The 18,387-nt window shown below is 38.3% G+C and overlaps 1 protein-coding gene across 2 annotated transcripts in view; it reads left to right on the top strand.

The window, feature by feature from the left end:
• Window positions 1-14,116: 14,116 nt before the first annotated feature.
• Window positions 14,117-18,387, top strand: part of Crb1 (crumbs cell polarity complex component 1) — a 176,745-nt gene continuing 172,474 nt past the window's right edge. The window contains exon 1 of one of the 2 annotated variants that reach the window (XM_021170886.1): window positions 14,117-14,376. In XM_021170886.1, the coding sequence (XP_021026545.1) occupies window positions 14,307-14,376 (70 nt within the window). In that variant the 5' untranslated portion in view covers window positions 14,117-14,306. The remainder of the gene's footprint in view (window positions 14,377-18,387) is intronic. The other variant, XM_021170879.1, reaches the window with a different exon arrangement.

The following is an 18,387-nucleotide window of genomic DNA, read 5'->3' as shown; positions in this document are numbered from 1 at the left end:
CCTAAGGATTTTAAAATGGACTTTTTATTTCTAACTGTTTCACATACTTATAACTTCTGATTACAATTAGGAATTGTACAACTGAGGTTGGAAGAGTCATAATGCTGACTGGTTGTAATTCTACGAGTCATAAATAGTAAGTCCTAAATAAATGTGAAAGGCATGATCCAGAGAAAAGGGAAAATATAAAAGCTAATGCTATTATTTCCAGCCTATCTAGCCTTCAAGGGCATTTAACAGTTAGTAGAATATTAGCAGCAAAGACAGATTTCATGATTAGAAGGTTCATTAGTAAGAAGGTACAGAATGCTAATCACAAGACTTTCATTTGCACTGACAAGGTCTGACCTAGCTAGCATTCATCAGTGACAGTGGAATTGCTCCCTGGTGGTATCAAGCACAGGCAAGGCAGGGAAAACATGTTCTTCACGGAGGGATTTATCAAAATAAGCAGAACTGTATCACACACCAGTGCTTTCCAGTGCTCCCTGGAGAATGGCTGTGATCTTGTTGGAATCAGCTTGTTTGGACTGTAAAATATAAAATGCCCAGGGGGAGTTTGCATGTTAAAGAAACTTTTAACTTTGTCACCCCAGCACAACTATCACATGAATCTGCACTTTAAATGATGTAATTGACTGTGAATAGGTACCTTAGCAATGCTAACCCAGACTCAGAGAATAAACGCTGATATTAACTAAGAATTACAAATGTTTTTCACATTCATAGTTTTTTTTTATTTTAAAACTTTTTTATAAAAGAATAACTATTAGTATCAATCAAAAACACATATTTTTAAATCTAGAAAAGCATTTTCATATTTTTATTATAAATGTGTATTTAGAGGCTATTTTCCTAGGCGACACAATAGTTAATAAAATGTGTCCTCCTAATCAAAATGTGTGTTGTGAAAAATTATCAAGTCCCTAAAGTTGATGCTATAAAGGGCAAACTGATCACTGCCAGTGTTTGTTTGTTTGTTTGTTTGTTTGTTTGTTTTCATAAAAGCCTTATTGTTAATTTGTCATAAAATTTAAAAACTAAATACAGTAATTAAAAATTATATAAAGCAAAAATATAAATTGAACAAAGAACCCAGACTCCAGGGTCACATAAATTTAAAACAATGAATCTTTACAAGTTCTATTTATTGTATGTACACTTGTGTGTGCCGCATGTTGAAACATACATGTGGAAGGTAGAAGTCAACGTTCAGGAGTCTGTTCTCACCTATCACATGGGACCCAGGGACTGAACTCAAGATAGCAGACATATCGGAGCCCTTCCCCATGGCATGTGTGCTTGTGAATACACACACACACACACACACACACACACACACACACACACACACACACACACATACACACACACACCATGCAATAAAAGACCAAAGAGACAGATTTCTCAGACTAGATGATCAAATGTTTTTTTTTGTGTGTGTTTTAAATTAAAATTAAAAAAAGAAAATTGTCATATTATGAATAGACATCTCTTTATCCTAGATGTCCATTTGCTCATGGAACAGCTAGATAAAATTATTTCTTTTTAAATTCTTATAATATCTCATGCAAATATAAAATGAATGCATAATTATCTCTTCTTTTGCAGCCTGAATGTTCTATACATGCTATGCATACTGTCTTTTCATGCTGCTCTTCTGGTTTGGATAGTTTTTGTCTCATCGAAGGTTTATCACTGGAGGCTTGGTAACTAGGGTCATCATAGGGCAGCTAAGAATGCCTTTAAAGGTAGTGCCTGGTGAGAGGTTGGTGGGTGTGTTGGATAGTTTATGTCAACTTGACACAAATCAAAGTCATCTGAGAGGAGGAAACCTCAATTTAGATCTCCATAAGATTGGGCTAGAGGCAAGCCTGCCTGTGAGGCATTTTCTTAGTGATTGATGGATGAAGACCCAGCCTATTGTGAGTGGTGCCATCCTTAGGCTGGTGGTTCTGGGTTCTATAAGAATTTAAGCTAAGCAAGCCATGGAGGAAGCCAGTAAGCAGCACCCTTCCTTGGCCTCTGCATCAGCTCCTGCCTGCAGGTTCCTGGCCTGTTTGAGTTCCTGGCCTGACTTTTTTCAATAATGAACAGCAATATGGAAGTGTTAAAACAAAACAAAACAAAACAAAACAAACAAAAAACCCACCAACCAATAAACAACACCCCCCCCCACACACACACAAATTGCTTTTGGGCCATGGTGTTTCATCACAACAATAGTAACCCTAAGACAGTAGGTTATTGAGGCTGCTTCCTTTGGAAGGAAATGATGGTCTCCTGAAGAAATGTTTCTTGAGAGTGAAAATTTCAAGAGTAGTTCCACCCCTAATCCTATTCTAGCATCCTGTATGGTAATATGATCTTTTGTTTCCTCGAATGTTCTTGCTATGATACAGTTAGGCCATCATGGGAAGCTGGACCAAATGTGCTGTCTTTCTTGGGCTTTCAGTTTCCATGAACTAAATAAGATACCTTTTCTTATAAGGTTATATAGAGTTAGGTATTTATTATACTGTTTGTGTGTTTTTATTGAAATTCATAAACAGCTTTGTGCACAGTTCCCCATCTGAACTAGATGGTGTGATTTTTACCATGAAGATACTATATTCTTTGGATATGAAACACAGAGAAATAATGCTGGAACTGAACTGGAGGCTTCCTCCCAGCTGTATAGTGTCCATGGTGTTTGAAGATGCTTTGGAGGCTGTTTGGGAGAGAAATAACCAACAGTCTTACCTAGCCCCTTACCCTAAATGCTACAATACAGACTTGATAGGCAACATACACCCACTGCTGCAATAGTGGCATGAATGTTCTGGAGACAACCAACCACTTTTTGATGAACTTAAAAGCCCATCCCACAGGAGTGAATATGTTACTGGTCCTATGAGCTTGGTCAAAAACTCATGGCTGTAGAGCCACAGACTTGAGTGGGGAATCTATTTCATTTGGCTTTTCCTCGGGGATTCTGTCACTTAATTAAATTCTATTTTCATATCTTGAATAGTTCTCATTATTTCATTCTGCTATTTGATTTTTCAGACTTCATTCCTACATTTAGTGATACCCTCTTTGACTTCCTTAATCATGGTTATTATCATTTCTTTTAAATCATTGTTACTTTTCTTGGAGGACATTCCTGTTGGAGGAAAAATTTTAAATCTATTATTTTGGTTATTCATCATTGTGTTTTGTGATAGGACATATGACATTAGAGTTAGTATTAGTATTGTTGACAGTCTTCATGGTGCAGAAATCTTGCCTCTCCTTTGCTGAATCAGTATTTTATCTCTGTTTCATGATTCCTTGGTTGTAGTGCAGATCAATGAGGCTTAGGTTTCAGTCTTGAAGCCTTAGGAGAGATTCTAACACTGACTCATTACTAAATGTACAGGTAGTCTAATTGCAGGCAGTCCAAATATAGGTAGTAATGATGGATCTCACCTTGGTCAGAGAAACTTTTTTTTTTTTAAGTGAACAATGATTAAGACTCAAAGCACTAAAAGTATTGTGACTACTAAGTGCCCATCTCTAAACAGGATACATCTTACCTCCTTCAGTGCCCATGGAACATCACAGAAGAGTAAGTAGAAAAACAAAAGAAGCCAGAGACTGAGATGACTGGGGCAACATTCAATAAAACTCTGTCGTTTTTGTTTTTGTTTTTGTTTTTTTTGTTTTTTGAGACAGGGTTTCTCTGTGTAGCCCTGGCTGTCCTGGAACTCACTCTGTAGACCAGGCTGGCCTTGAACTCAGAAATCTGCCTGTCTCTGCCTCCCAAGTGCTGGGATTAAAAGCGTGTGCCACCACTGCCCAGTTGTCTTTTCTTTATAACATAGTTACCACACTCATGAACACACTGAAAGTGTGATAACCTGCACAAGATCTGTACTTCCCCTCCCAAAAAAAGACATGAAGTTAGGAGGTGACTAGTTGGGAAGAGGGTCCAGATGGACTGAGAAGAGAACAGGACAGAGTAATGGAGGTCCAATATTATCACAATATCTTGTATGAATGTATGAAATTGTCAAAACTATAATAAAATCATTTAAAAGTGTATAAATAGCTGCTCAATTCTATTAAATAATCAAGTCATACATTTAACTTGAACCCCTTTGAAAGACACATTGCTCTCTAAATTTTTATGATTACAATGAAATCATCAATGTCCTACACAGGACATGGAGTTTTAAAGTTAGGAAAGGTGTTTTGTGAATAGTGTATATACAAGCTCTCAACCTAAGTTACCTAAATGAAGGTTAGGAAATAAATGCTTTCAGAGTGGAAGCATCTAAACCACGGGTGTTCTAAATGCATTGAGATAATGACATACAGTAATACCCGTTGATGGTAATGAACAGAGCATTAAAAAAAAATGTTCTAGTGTGCTTTTATTTCTTCTCACCTGGGGTTGTTTGTAGGTTTAAAAGAAAAAAAATGTATTTTCTGGCTAGAGGAAATGTAGAATTATGAAAGATTTAATCAGGTTAGTGCAGACAAAAGTTACAAGAAAGAACTGTAAGAAATCAAAACCTGAATTCTAAGAAATGTACATGGTCCAAAGATACAGGTGAACTTTATGATGGTTGCTAGCTGGAAAAATTCAGAAAGGAAAAATATATCGATGACAGAAATCGCATATTTTGAAATTGATTTTAGGAAACAGGCTGTATGATTTCTGCTCTTTGCCTATATGCTATTCTGGGATTGGTGGCCTTGGGTGCTCACAATTTCTACAAGCAACTCATATTCCTACCTTTTAAAAGAAATCATCTATCCCCTACCCTCCTCCTCCTTTCCCTCCTCCTTCCCCCCCTCCTCCTCCTCATTCTTTCTCCTCTCTTATTTCTCCCCTTCCTCTCCCTCCACTCTCATGTAGCCCAGACTACACTCAACATCTCTAGGAAGCTTGGGATGGACTTCACACTTCTGACTCTCTTATCTTTACTTCCTTAGTGATGGGATTCTGTAATTCATTGAACCCAGGGCCTTTATACATGTTACATAAAGACTTTATCAACTGAGCTACACCCCTAGCCATGCTGTTTGTTTTTTAATCACCTCATACTTATTAGTATTTATATAATGTTTCTTTTGGTTTTGAAGACTGGAGAATTCTGAAATATTTGATGCTATATCATTTATTGATTTTGGATTTTTTTGTTAAATAACTCAAGTGATTTATAATAATAATTCTCCCTTGATTCCTAATCAGAGTAGTGAAAGTCATGTTTTCTTTTGCTTCACTGAGACAAGACTAGGTCTCCTGATGCATCCCAGGACCATTTGGAACTCACTATGTGGCCCAGGCTAGAACACTATGATTGCAAGCATGTGTCAAGCCCACCTCAGGGAAAACTGCTCGAAGCTATTTTTGCATTCTTCTGTGCATACACTTTCATGACTCTCTCTTAGCTTTACTCGAATCTCTCAGGTCTTTTTAAGCATAGTACATAGTTTCTTTATATTCTAAGATACTAGAAAACAGCTTTTATAGGGTAGGTTGTTTTGTCAGTCTCATTTTCCTTTCTTTGTTCTTTTTTTTAAACATGGAAGACTAGTGTTCTCCAAAACTCACTACAATTAGATTCTTTTATGAATTTATTGTACGTTCCTTCCATTCTGTTAATGTCTTCTATTAGGTGTCACACTGGAGCTCTGTCAAAGTAAGTTATATGAGTTGAGTGTCTTCCTCACATTACAGATACTGTGGTGGTTTGAATATGTTTGGCCCAAAGAGTGGCACTATCAGGAGGTGTGACCTTCTTGGAGTAGGTGTGACCTTTTTTGGAGTGGGTGTGTCACTGTGGATGTGAAATTTAAGATCCCCATCCTAGCTGCCTGCAAGCCAGTCTTCTCCTAACTGCCTGCAGAACAAGAGGTGAAACTCTCAGCTTCTCCAGTCCCATGTCTGCCTGGACGCTGCTATGCCCACACCTAGATGATAATGGACTGAAGCTCTGAACCTATAAGGCAATCCCGATTAAATGCTGTCCTTATAACAGTTGCCTTGGTCATTGTGTCTGTTCACAGCAGTAAATCCCTAAGACAGGTACAGATATAAAAAGGAAAGAAATTCTGCTCAGTCCTATGGTGTTTGTTATTATCATGCTGGACACTAACTTTCCTGTCTAGTTTACTTTTGAGCCCAGACTCTATGACATGTGACCCTGATGTCCACTCTATCAGTGAGGCCTTCTCCTCGGGATGTTTCCAGGGCAGAGTTGAGTGGTAGGATATTTGCATGCTGCATTAATTCTAGTTTCTAGTATCAGTTTGAGGGAAGCCAGGCTTAGTTTCCTTTTTTCCCCCCACTGGGTTTGCATTCACTCCCACTATGCAGGAAATAGTTTATTTTATTAATAATATGCTATTATATTTATTTATGTACTAGGAAGTGGAACACAGTGTGTGTCTGTGTGTGTGTGTGTCTCTGTGTGTGTTGTTTGTTTGTGTGTGTGTGTGATGATTTCCTTTCTGTGAAGTCTCCTAACATTGCTTGCTTTGAATACCACTGATCTGCACTCATGTTTCTAGCTGAGTTGAATTCTATTTGTCCTCCATTTTGCTCACTTGGGCAGCTATTCTCTTTTTATTGAAGCTTTAAATACTTTCCATTAATATACACCCATTGTCATAGTTACTAAGTTATAAAAACTTTTTAGAGTTATTTAAAAATCCAAACTTAAAGAAAATGCTGAATTTCATGCTTTATTCTTTTTATTGTGCCTGGAGAGATAGTTAAGTGAAGTGGTTATGGACATAAATTCTATATACAAACTATCTGATTTTCATTATAGAACAATCATAAACTCTGAAATTAGATACAAGTGGTTTAGCATCTCTAAATAATATGAGAATCCAAATGAGCTGTTATCTACAATGCTTAGAGCAATTCTAAATATACAACAAACAATGTAGAAAACTTTTCATCTTTATGGTAGTAAGGGTGATAATGATATTTCTTCTTTGATTTTTCATAGTAGACTTACATGTACTTGTTTAAGGAACATGATCAGTGGGCTGGTGAGATTGCGCAGCAGATAAAAGCTCTTGATGGCAAACCTGATGACCTGAGATTTAGTCTCAGAACCCACATGGGAGGAAGGAGCAAATCGACTTCCACAAGTTCCCTATAGACACACACACACACACACACACACACACACACACACACACACACTGTCATGTGTTCCAGTCTCTCCTGCATACATAAATATAATAAAATATTTTTAATAAAAATGTTCAGAGGTGTTCAGCTCACCCAATGTCTATACAACTAAGTCAATATTAAGTTGGAAATATGATGAGTTAGAATGCATTTTAGACTCGTTCCTGTAGAACATGAGAACTTCGTCACTCAGTACCTTAGCACATTGGGGTCTGGTTGTGATGACTATGAGCTTTGACTCCCTACCAATGTACAGTATCCTGAGAGGGTATCACACCAAATTCTGCTCTCCCTAGTAAACAGCAAAACTAAAAATACATGGTTTCTAAGAGATGCACATCACTTTCACACAATTCTATACTTGGCAGTCATAAATTAAACTATAAGACTATCTGCACTTCCAGAGGTCCTGAGTTCAATTCCCAACAACCACATAGTGACTCACAACCATATATCTGTAATGGGATCTGATGCCCTCCTCTTGTGTGTCTGAAGAAAGCAGCAGTGTACTCACATACATAAAATAAATCTTTTCTTAAAAAGACTATTCTTAGTGTTTGGGCCCTGATTCACAATTGTTCCATCCTTTGTAAACATGGTCGGCTGAATAATTTGTGTTGTATAGGGCCTTAGATGGAATTTTTTATTTTCTTAAAGAAACTTGTCATATATAATTAAAGAACTCTGATTTAAATATGACTCTGGCCCAAGAAAATACTTATCAAGCATTAATGTACCTCAATCACTCAAATGTTCATTGAAAATGAGCATTAGAAATAATAAGAAAGAGTCCACAGTTTAATGCATCTTCATTACTTGAACATAATGCTTACTTTGGAGAACCGAAGATACATCATGGCCTGTCAATCATCTACATTATCCAGATGTTCAGCTGTAGTCACCAAGGAACTGCAGGCTTAGTGTTATACATGTGCCTACATTTTTACCAAAGCATTATGAGCTAGGGATTGAAATACTGTACTAGAATAGTTCTTGCATACTTGTCAATCATCTTTGCTCGTTCACTTTAGGTTTTTTTTGTTCTCCCCTAGGTAGCTAGGAAACTTTATCTGTACCTCTGCCTTACCTTTTTGTGTTCTGATATGTGTGATCCACTCCACATCGCAGGTAGCCTCTCTTGGGGAAGCAGAATTAGCATCAAAATACAAACATCACCAGGGCAATCCAAAACAGTTGTTTATTTTTGAGATTGCATATTTCTTCCCACCAAATCCTTCCACATTACCCACCTAATTCTTCAAATTCATAGCCTTTATTTTCACAAGTTGTTATTGCATGCATATATGTAGTTGTATATGTATTTCTAAATACAACCCATTGAGTCCATATAATGTCACTTGTATGTATGTATGTTTTCAGGGTTGACCATCTGGCACTGAACAATCAATTGGTGAGCTCTTCCCATCTCTCCCCACTTCCAGATTTACTCAGTTGCTGTAGTTCTTTGTGTAGAGTGGAGACCTCATCATTTTTCAATGTTCAGTTTGGTGTGTTTGATGATATCATACTTGTTCAGCTCACATTTGGGCAGACATGTTGGTGAGACTTTGCAGGGGTAGCTTCGATGGTACTAGGAAATATAATCTCAGTAAACTCCCTGACCTTTGGCTCTCACAATTGTTTGCTCACTTCTGCAATATTCTCTCTGCCTTAGGTGTGGGCATGTTCTGTAGATGTATTGATTAGGACTTGGCTTTTCAATTCTGCATTTTGGTTGGTTTTGTTTTTTCTGTAGTGGTCTCTATCCCTTTCCAAGAGATGTTTCCTTGATGAGGAGTGAAGACAGATATGTGTCTGTGGGTATAAGGTATAGTGCTGTTGGGGATTGTGTTGGTTTAGTGAATTAGTGGTTGTGGATTCCCCTCCAATAACCTTGATTTCACTAGCACTGAATACAACAAACCCTCTGGGAAACATGGAAAGCATTTTCATAAGAGGAATTTATAGTTCTAAATGATCACATTAAAAAAATCAGAAGGTACTCAAACAAATGGTTTAATGATAGAAGTCAAAGAGTTAGAAAAACAAGAAGAAACCAAACTTAAACTAAGTGTATGTCAAGACATAATAAAAATTGGAGCAGAAGTCAACAAATTAGAAACAAAGAAAAAAATTAAAACATCTAAAAACTGGTTCTTTGAGAAGATAAAAAAAGACAGACCTTTGGCTCAGCTGAGAGAGAGAGAGAGAGAGAGAGAGAGAGAGAGAGAGAGAAACCTAAATTATCAGAATCAGAAATGACCAAGATAACATTATCACAAACACCAAAGAAATCAAGAGTATAAGGGAATATTTGAAACCCTGTATTCCATCAAGCTGGAATATCTAAATAATCGATTTTCTAGAGGCAGCTAAAACACCATAATTAAACCAAGAAGTCAACACCCTAAACAGACCCACAACAAATGAGATTAAAAAACTAATATAGTAATGAAAGTCCTATAAAAAGCCTTCCAGAAAAAAAGTGTAAAACCAGAAGGAGTCATAGCAGTATTCTACCAGGCATTCAAAGGTCTACAGACAGTTCTTAAACTAGCCAAGAAGAAGAAGAAGAGGAGGAAAAGGAGGAAGAGGAGAAGGAGGAGGAAGAGGAGGAGGAATTTTAAGGGAAACATAAACATTCAGATCATGGTATATTCATATTCATATTTTGTAAAGAATTTCCTAGCTGGCCTCAAGACTGACAAGTTATTCACTCATTTGTTTTATGGCTTAGTCCTTTAATTCTTATTTTTAAATACAACAAGTATAAATTCCTAGAAGCATTCTTTATATATCACATTTCCAGATTAGTTTTAATACTTCTTGTCTTGAAAATGATACCTTCTAATTTTTGTAATTGTGACAGAACTGAAAAAACAACAGAGACTTTTGTTACCATTAGATTCTGTCTGTGCTTCACACCACATATCTTCTTTTTGGATCAGTTGGTTACTCTTCTGGTGGTCTAGTAGTTAAAATTGAGTGCTCTCTGGTGTATTGGCTGGCTTTCCCTGTGACCAGTTCCTTAGATTTCAGGTCTATGGACTAGGATAACAATGCAAGTCTGACATATAGATTTTACACAACGAGATTCCTAGAAAAGACCTAGAGACACAAAATGATGACAGTTCATTTAATAATAATAATTGTTATTATTATTATTATTATAAAAATAATGTTATAGACATAGAATGGTAACAGTTAATTTAATATTAATTATTATAATTATAAAAATAAAGATAAATAATGTTGTAGACAGTAGAGAAACTTTAGGAAAATGGCTATTAAAAAATCAGAATGTAATTCTGCTTACCCTGCATCTTTTATTCCAACTGGAAAAATGTAGATATTAGAGCAAGAAATATATAATACTTCTGCAAAGTCAGGCACAGTGGTGCATCTCTGCAAACACCATTACTCAAGATGTTTCAGCAAAGGGTCAGAAGTTCAAGCTTAGTCTGGACAACATGGGGAGACTCTCATCTCAAGCCAACCACAAACAGCAAAATTACCTGTGTCACTTGAAATCATTTTGAATTAAGCTTTATAAATTAAATTATTTGTGACAAGTAGAAAAGATCTCTTAAAAATACTGACTACCACGAGTGTTGTAGAAATCAATATACATACACATATTATATAATCTAATATCTATGTATATATCTATATCTATCTATCTATCTATCTATCTATCTATCTATCTATCTATCTATCTATCTATCTATCCATCTGTCTGTCTGTCTGTCTGTCTGTCTGTCTGTATATATTAGATGATCTTACTCTGTTGCCTCACCTAGTCTTGAACTCGTGGACTCTTGTGATCTGTCCTACTTCATTCTCTGGTATTTTAAACTACAGATGTATGTCCTGACACAAAACTACAATTTTAAGTGGATCAGTTCTGTTCTAGCAAATAAAATAATCTGAGAGAGATCAGAGAATATCCTTGGTAAAAATTATTAAGTTTGGCATCAGGGGAACAGGAAGACATCCAGAGATCTGTCAATCATGATGCCATGCAGCACAGGCAGGGAAAGAGTGCCCTCCACAGCCCTGTCTGCAGCCACTCTTTGTGGTGCAGGGGTGGGAAGACTTCCATAGGTCTGCCTGCTGCCACACCACATGGACAGGCTGTAAACAACCTAGAGGCCTGCTGCTTGTCACCACACCACATGGTGCTGACAGAGGAGGTCCTCGGGGCACGGGTGAGCCATTCCTGAGTGCAAAACCACAGGAGTACTAACCCTCCCAGTTCATCTGCTGCGGGGTTGATAGAGCTGGCCCTGGGGTCATGAGAGTGGGTATGGTGGCCCTGCCCCTCGCTGGCTCAAGCACTCAGGAGAGCAGACTCTACACCTCACCTGAGCAGCGCAGTAAACCTAGCCCTGAGGGAGGGGGCGCCAGTGAGGCAGCGCTTGTGGCCTAGCTACACTCACTGGCCCATAGCACTCAGGAGAGTAGGCACTGCACTGCGCCTGTGCTACACAGTGGCGTTGGCCCCATCCAATCCTGTGTGAGCTACCCCTGAGGGTGTGAGGAAAAGAGCTGGCCCAGAAAGATCACGTTGCAGAGTGGGCCCCACGACTCAAATGGACGTCATAGTGGAGCTAGCTCTGGAGGTGTGGGCAAGCATGAGAGCAAGAGAGGCTGACACTGCTTCCTGCTGATGGAGGCATTGAGTGGCCAGAGTAGTGCTGCAGAGCTCACCTTGGCATGCTGATCAGGGAAAGCCAGAGGCTGGCCGGCTCTGCTACCACCCTGGCCCAAATCCAGTGCTTTGTGCTGACCCACTCTGAAATCTACAGCATCTGTAAACGGTTGGGGAGTGTGCGGGAGCTGGGGGTGGGGCTGTCTTGCTGATCCAAAGCTGCAGGATCTCCATGACACAGGGCAGCAAGAGGATAATTGGGAGGAGTCCCAGTGAGGATCCAGTATTGATGGTGTGACAGAAGCCTGAGACCTCGAACAATGCCAATGACTCATTGAAATGAACATTTTCAAGTGAAGACAGTGGACAGAGAGATACACTGTAGGACACACTATGACCCACTACAGCTTCCATGACAAGATATTTTATCCTTTGTTTTGCGCTCTCTCTCTCTCTCTCTCTCTCTCTCTCTCTCTCTCTCTCTCTCTCTCTGTGTGTGTGTGTGTGTGTGTGTGTGTGTGTTTATTTTGGGGGTAAGACTACAGTTGTGGAGGGCAGATATAAGGAGATGGAGAGTTTGAGCAGTATAATGCATTTTTTAATGCCCATTTTAGTTTCTGAATAATAGACATAGACCTGGTATTTTTACTAACAAGCTGCAAACCTAAGCTGGGCAGGCTCTAAGCTATTCTAACCCTCTAAGCCATTTACCTCCCTGTCACAGGCCCCATATTACTTGCAGTTTGAGTCTCTTCCTGGCTTGCTGTGCTCATATGAATCCTCACAGCTGCTCTCTCGCCTTGATCGATCTCATGGCAAATCCTTTGGCGACCTGCTCATCATGACTCCTCCTCGACCTTTTCTCGTGGCCACCTTTCTCCTTTCTCATCGCCCTCTCCTCTCTCTACCTGGGACACACTCACACACTCACACACACACACACACACACACACACACACACACACACACACACACATCCGAAGTCCCACCCTATTCTCTTCTGCCCAGTAAATTGGCTGGCCAGCTCTTTATCGACCAATCAGAAGGTGATGGAGACAGGTGATGCTTCATAAAAATAATATGGAAGTCCAAGTCTGTCCTGTCCTCAACTCTCTCCCTGGTATAAAAACCAGCATTTGAATAATACAACCTTTACACAGTACACAGAAAGATCATTCCTATATTGCAGAACTGAGGTTTATGATGTGAAAAGAATCAATAAAAAGTTTTTAAAAAATGAACAATGCAATTTAAAAGAAAACACAGAGCTCAAATGTCTCACCTTCTGCTAGTTCAGTTTCCATGCAAAAATTGTTTTGTACTACATGTTAATTGGATCTTTTATAACCCAACCAATGAGCATAATTCTCAGACACTGTGGAATATGAAATTCCAAATACATATTTGCCATTTTGTAATATATATATATACACACACATATATACATATACATTATATATGTATACATTATATATACACATATATACGTCATATGTATATATATACACACACACACACACACACACACACATATATATATATATATATATATATATATATATANANANANAGAGAGAGAGAGAGAGAGAGAGAGATTATGGTCTTTCATATGTAAGCAGAAAATATAAAACCTTCAAAAATAGATGCTGCGGCATCATTAAACATCTAGTTGAACTATGAAGATTTACACAGAATCAGTCGTTTTAAGCTACAGAGCCCACACTTGTTATATAAAAAGCATAGACTTGTACTAAGATAAATACCAATCACAGAATTCAGCATTCCATTTTTAGTTAAGGGATTTCTTTTGCTCTATTAATTTGCATAAGTTAATGATGTTAAAAGGTTAATAAATCCTAGAGGATATAACTTCATGAGCAAAGTGTAAACACTTGAAAGAAATATTACCCCCGTGTCTCTATAATTCTAGCCAATGTTATGTGATAGCTTATTTTTTCTTATAATTTTTCTAACCTATCAACAGCAAAAGCACTACTGAACTGTCATTGTAGGGTTTAGAAACAGAAAAGGTTACTAACCTGTAAACAGAGTTTTGAAAGAGAATGTAATTTACAAAAAATATAGTGTTTCTTTAAAAGTAGCCACACCAGAATAATCACGTGCCAATACTGTCACAAGCAATTAATTTCTCTATTAGGAGCAATCAAGGACCCTATCCTAAAATAAAGCCTTTCCAGGAGGCATTGTTCACAGAAGCCTGAGGGGGGCACGAATCCAATCCAGGCTGGAAAAATCTGCTCCAGGATTGACTGGTTACTCGTCTTCCTGTGCCTGTAAGGTGCTATGAAACAGAAGTGCTTTCTGAATCTCTGTCTGTGGAGGAGCCCTGAGAGGGGTGGGACAGAGATGGCATCCTGGCTCTCTGAGGCACCTGCTCTTCTCTGAACCACACAGTAGTCAAGAGCCTAACAGGGATAGCTTCAGCAGCACTTCAGAGGGTGTTCTCTAAGTAAGAACATGAAGCTCAAGAGAACTGCCTACCTTCTCTTCCTGTACCTCAGCTCCTCACTGCTCCTCTGCATAAAGAGTAAGCCCTCCCCAGTTAGCAATGCCCTGCCTCTCTTCCTGGCTTAGTAGATCTCTTGTATATAGTTCCAAGGAAGGGTGTGTTTGTTTCTTGTAGGTGTTAGTAAGTGCTCTTATGGTTAAGACAGCACTTTTGGTCCAGGTTTTAGGATTCACGGTAAATAGGTTCTCAGGCTATCTGTTGACTGAAAAGCATAAAACTGAATGAAATAGCCAGGAGGAAACAGATTTTTTTTTCTTCATTCTTTTTTCTTTTTTGTATTTGCACACTTATGAAATAGTTTGTGGCACTTTATAGTTGGTCTTTGTTAAAGAGATGTTACTAATAAGTTATCTTGGCTCTTATTCTCATATGCTATGAATTTGTTTCCACACGTTAATAATTCTGCATTGCAACACTTGTTTTTGTAATCAGAGGGGCGGTCTCAAGGCTTCCTAAAGGAGAATGGTTAAAACTGTACTTTTTCCCAGCACTAGAGAAATAACCATATAGTTGTGTGCTTCTGCCTGATAAACAAAGGCATCATTTTTACAAACTTCCCCAAATATAAACTGGAGTGACGCCACCCCCCACCCCCACCCCTGATAATCTTGTTATGTTTGTGGCAGTCCCAAGAATCAGGGAGAATGGCCCCAGCTGTGTGTTTATGAAGGACCATAGCTATTGTACTCCTTTAAAAAGAAGACAAGGAGAGTGTGTGCCTGTCAGAGGGGCCCTGTGATTTACGTCTGTTGCATCTGAATATCAATACGGACAAAGTAAGGAGCAGCTGTCTTTGTGTGAGACCACTGGCACCAACACAGTGGTGGGTAATCTGGGTCGTGTTCTGTCACTGCAACAGTGCTATGAGGTTCTAACTGGTATGGTTTACAGCTGGACAAACAGCCGAGATTAGGTGAAGACACAAACAGGTCCTCTTGCTAGGCAGCTGGAACAGCCAGAAAAGCCAGATCAAACTTCAAATAAATTCTAAAACGCTCATCATAAAGCACATGGAGGGAAAAAAATTCAGAGATGTATTGGATAAAGAGTTATAATTTTAAAATTGCTCATCCTCTTTCAAACTTATAATGGGTTCCAAGTAACATGCAGTGGGTGAGAGGTACCTTACGTTGATATACACAATGGGAGGATACACACAGAAGGGAGACATAAAGTGAAAAAATGATGCCATTTTCTTTGTGGCAAAGAACTTTGTCATTTTGTGAAACACTCATTAAATTGTCTACAGTGTTCTTTAGAGCTCATATATGTAACTTCTCAAACATGTAACTGTGTAAAAGAGAACATGCATAGGAGCATACACTCTCTTTGTTTCATTTACTTTACCAGTAGACTCGAAACACATATCTGTAACTACTTCATTTATTCCTCAGCAAACCTTGTTTGTTTGTTTGTTTAAAGTAGTAGATTTGAAGCTTCATTTTATTGAGCTTTTAAGCAGACAGGGAGCCTTTTATCTGTGTTATATTTGTTGCTAGTTTGTAACAGTGTTGCCTTTGTACTCAGAACATTTAGTTTACACTATTTGGGGCAGTAGAGTTTCAGTCAGTGACTTGGGTCTGCTTGGATCCAAACACATTATATAGGTCAGGCTAGCCTCTTACTTGTGACCTCTAGCCTCAGCCTCCTCAGTGCTGCGATTACAGGTACGCACCACCAATGCACCCAGTAAATTAAATTTAACATTAATTTCCTTTTTGTGTGATACCAGAGATCAACTCTAAGCATCCCATAAGTGCTAAGCTGGTGCTCTTCCACTAAATTCCTTCCTCATCTCTTTCAAGTTTTTAATTTTGAACAGGGTTTTACTAAGTTCCAAAATGGCCTTAAACTCACTTTGTAGTGAAGTTGGGCCTTGAACTTTTGATCTTTCTGCTGAAGGTCTGTCTCTAGAGTCTGTATTCTCAGCCGACATGTACTATTCCCATGTGGTAACAGTATACACTCAGCTCAGAACACCACGAGCATGTAGGAAAACTTAGTGATTAGTATCTTACTACTTGAAATCTAGTATCATATTAGTTTTTATTCACATTTTGAAATTTATCCTTTTAAATGTAAGAAAAAAAGGAGCTATTACTGGCTCCAGATTAAATCACTTTTGTAGAGTTGTAGCTTGACTCCTTGTCACACAGATGCTGTTCATTCTTAGCACCCTCCTCTCTTCCCGTCTTGCAGTTAAGACTACACAACACGAGGAATATTAAAACAGACTTCCACGTCGGACACCCACTTCCTGCTCCTCAGTTGGTAGGTAGGCAGCCATTTCCCTGAGCTGGGCCTTCAAGAATCTATTCTCTTAATTGTTCTTATATCTGTACCAGAATCTTGCCAAGTTTATTCAGACATATAGGATCAGGTGTACTTTAATAATTCGAGTAGGGCCTTCTCATTTTGCTTCTGACATATTAAGCGAGAATCTTATTGGTGTGAGACTCTCCTGTGGCCCATTATTTTGTAGCTATATTAAATAATGGGAGCCCATTCTAATAACTATTGTGACCTTGATATTAGCTTGCTATTGAGGCCTTTAAGAAGCTACCATATTAAAGCAGCCTTCAATTACATAACAATTTGTGTCTCCTTTTCATTATTCTGTTATAACTTCAGAGAAAAATGGAATCTTCTCTATGCAGCAGTCATGTCTAGATTAATGTGACTTATTTTAATTTATATTCAGAGCATGACCAGTGCATATAACAGGAATGTAATTTGAGAAAACCATTATTAGGATTATGGGCACAACATAAAAGAAGCTTAAGGAGCATCTTGTGGAAGCTAGCAATTATTAAGTAACTGAATTTGAATAAAGTCCTCATAAAGAGTGTTTCCTAAAGGATAAATAGGGTCTACGAAGATAGGACATGGTCTGATTTATTCAACCTTAGCGCTATTATTAAGAAATAATTGAATTTTCTCAAAAGATCGGAGAGGCCTGATGTAATTTACTATGGAATAGCCACTTATGCTTTAAAATTCTACACTTGCGGAAGATTTAGAATTTTGATAAGTTGGATGCTCATAAAGCAGTGTATGTCACGGTGCTTACAATAATGCCCGTGGGAGAGTGGCGCAGTGTGTGTCACAGTGCTCACCATAATGCCCGTGGGAGAGGAGCTGCGGCTTCTTCATACCTAAGTAATTCCCTCCTCCATTTATAGTAAGTTTTACTTTGTACAAGCCACCCATTGCTTCCCACAACAATGCAGAATTCATTTTCATTTCTCTTTTCGTACACTCATCATAAGCAGACCAGATTTTTCTTGCTTTCTTCATCGTTAGTGGTTTTCAATGATGACCATTTATGATGATATAGTTTCAAAGTTGGCTGTTGAGTGGGCAAGGCCAGCAAGGATGTTTGATTCTCTTTTCAGTTTTCTTGCTGATTCTTAGGAAGTTTCCAAGACAGCCAGTTTTGTTCTTTCAGCAAAAAGATGTCCCTTTTTTACACCACTGCTCCATCACGCTAGATTTAGCTTTACTATTGCTGCTTACATTGCTCTTAACTGTTTTGTTCTATGTCACATACTAAACTGTAAACTCAGTGCATTTTTGATGTATTTATGCTTTCCCATGAGGCTGTTGGTTGGCTGTAGGAGTCATGAGTGTTTTGTTCATGGTTATTGGACATGGAGCTAAGGTTGCTTGTCCTTAGCTTCCAGATGGGCTAGTTGCTAGATTATGAAACTTCATTAGTCACTTCTTAGTCTACTGATTTACATGTTAAATAGTTGAGGTCAAGTCGTTGAGACCAAACATCTCTTTTGAAATATATTGAATAAAAAGACCCTCAATCTCTAAAGTTGTGAAATTTATATTTTCTTCACTAGGATAGACAACAAAAACTAGCTTGCTGCAGTAACCAATTAAATATTTATATTGATCCCAGCCATGGCAGCAGTGTGTTTCTTGATACTTGCCCCAATGTTCTGAGTTCCCGAATACTTACTCTCTCTCTCTCTCTCTCTTTCTCTCTCTCTCTCTCTCTCTCTCTCTCTCTCTCTCTCT

Source organism: Mus caroli, chromosome 1, assembly GCF_900094665.2.
Source record: "Mus caroli chromosome 1, CAROLI_EIJ_v1.1, whole genome shotgun sequence".
In the NCBI taxonomy this organism is placed as follows: Eukaryota; Metazoa; Chordata; class Mammalia; order Rodentia; family Muridae; genus Mus; species Mus caroli.
This window is presented reverse-complemented; position numbering and strand designations above follow the sequence as displayed.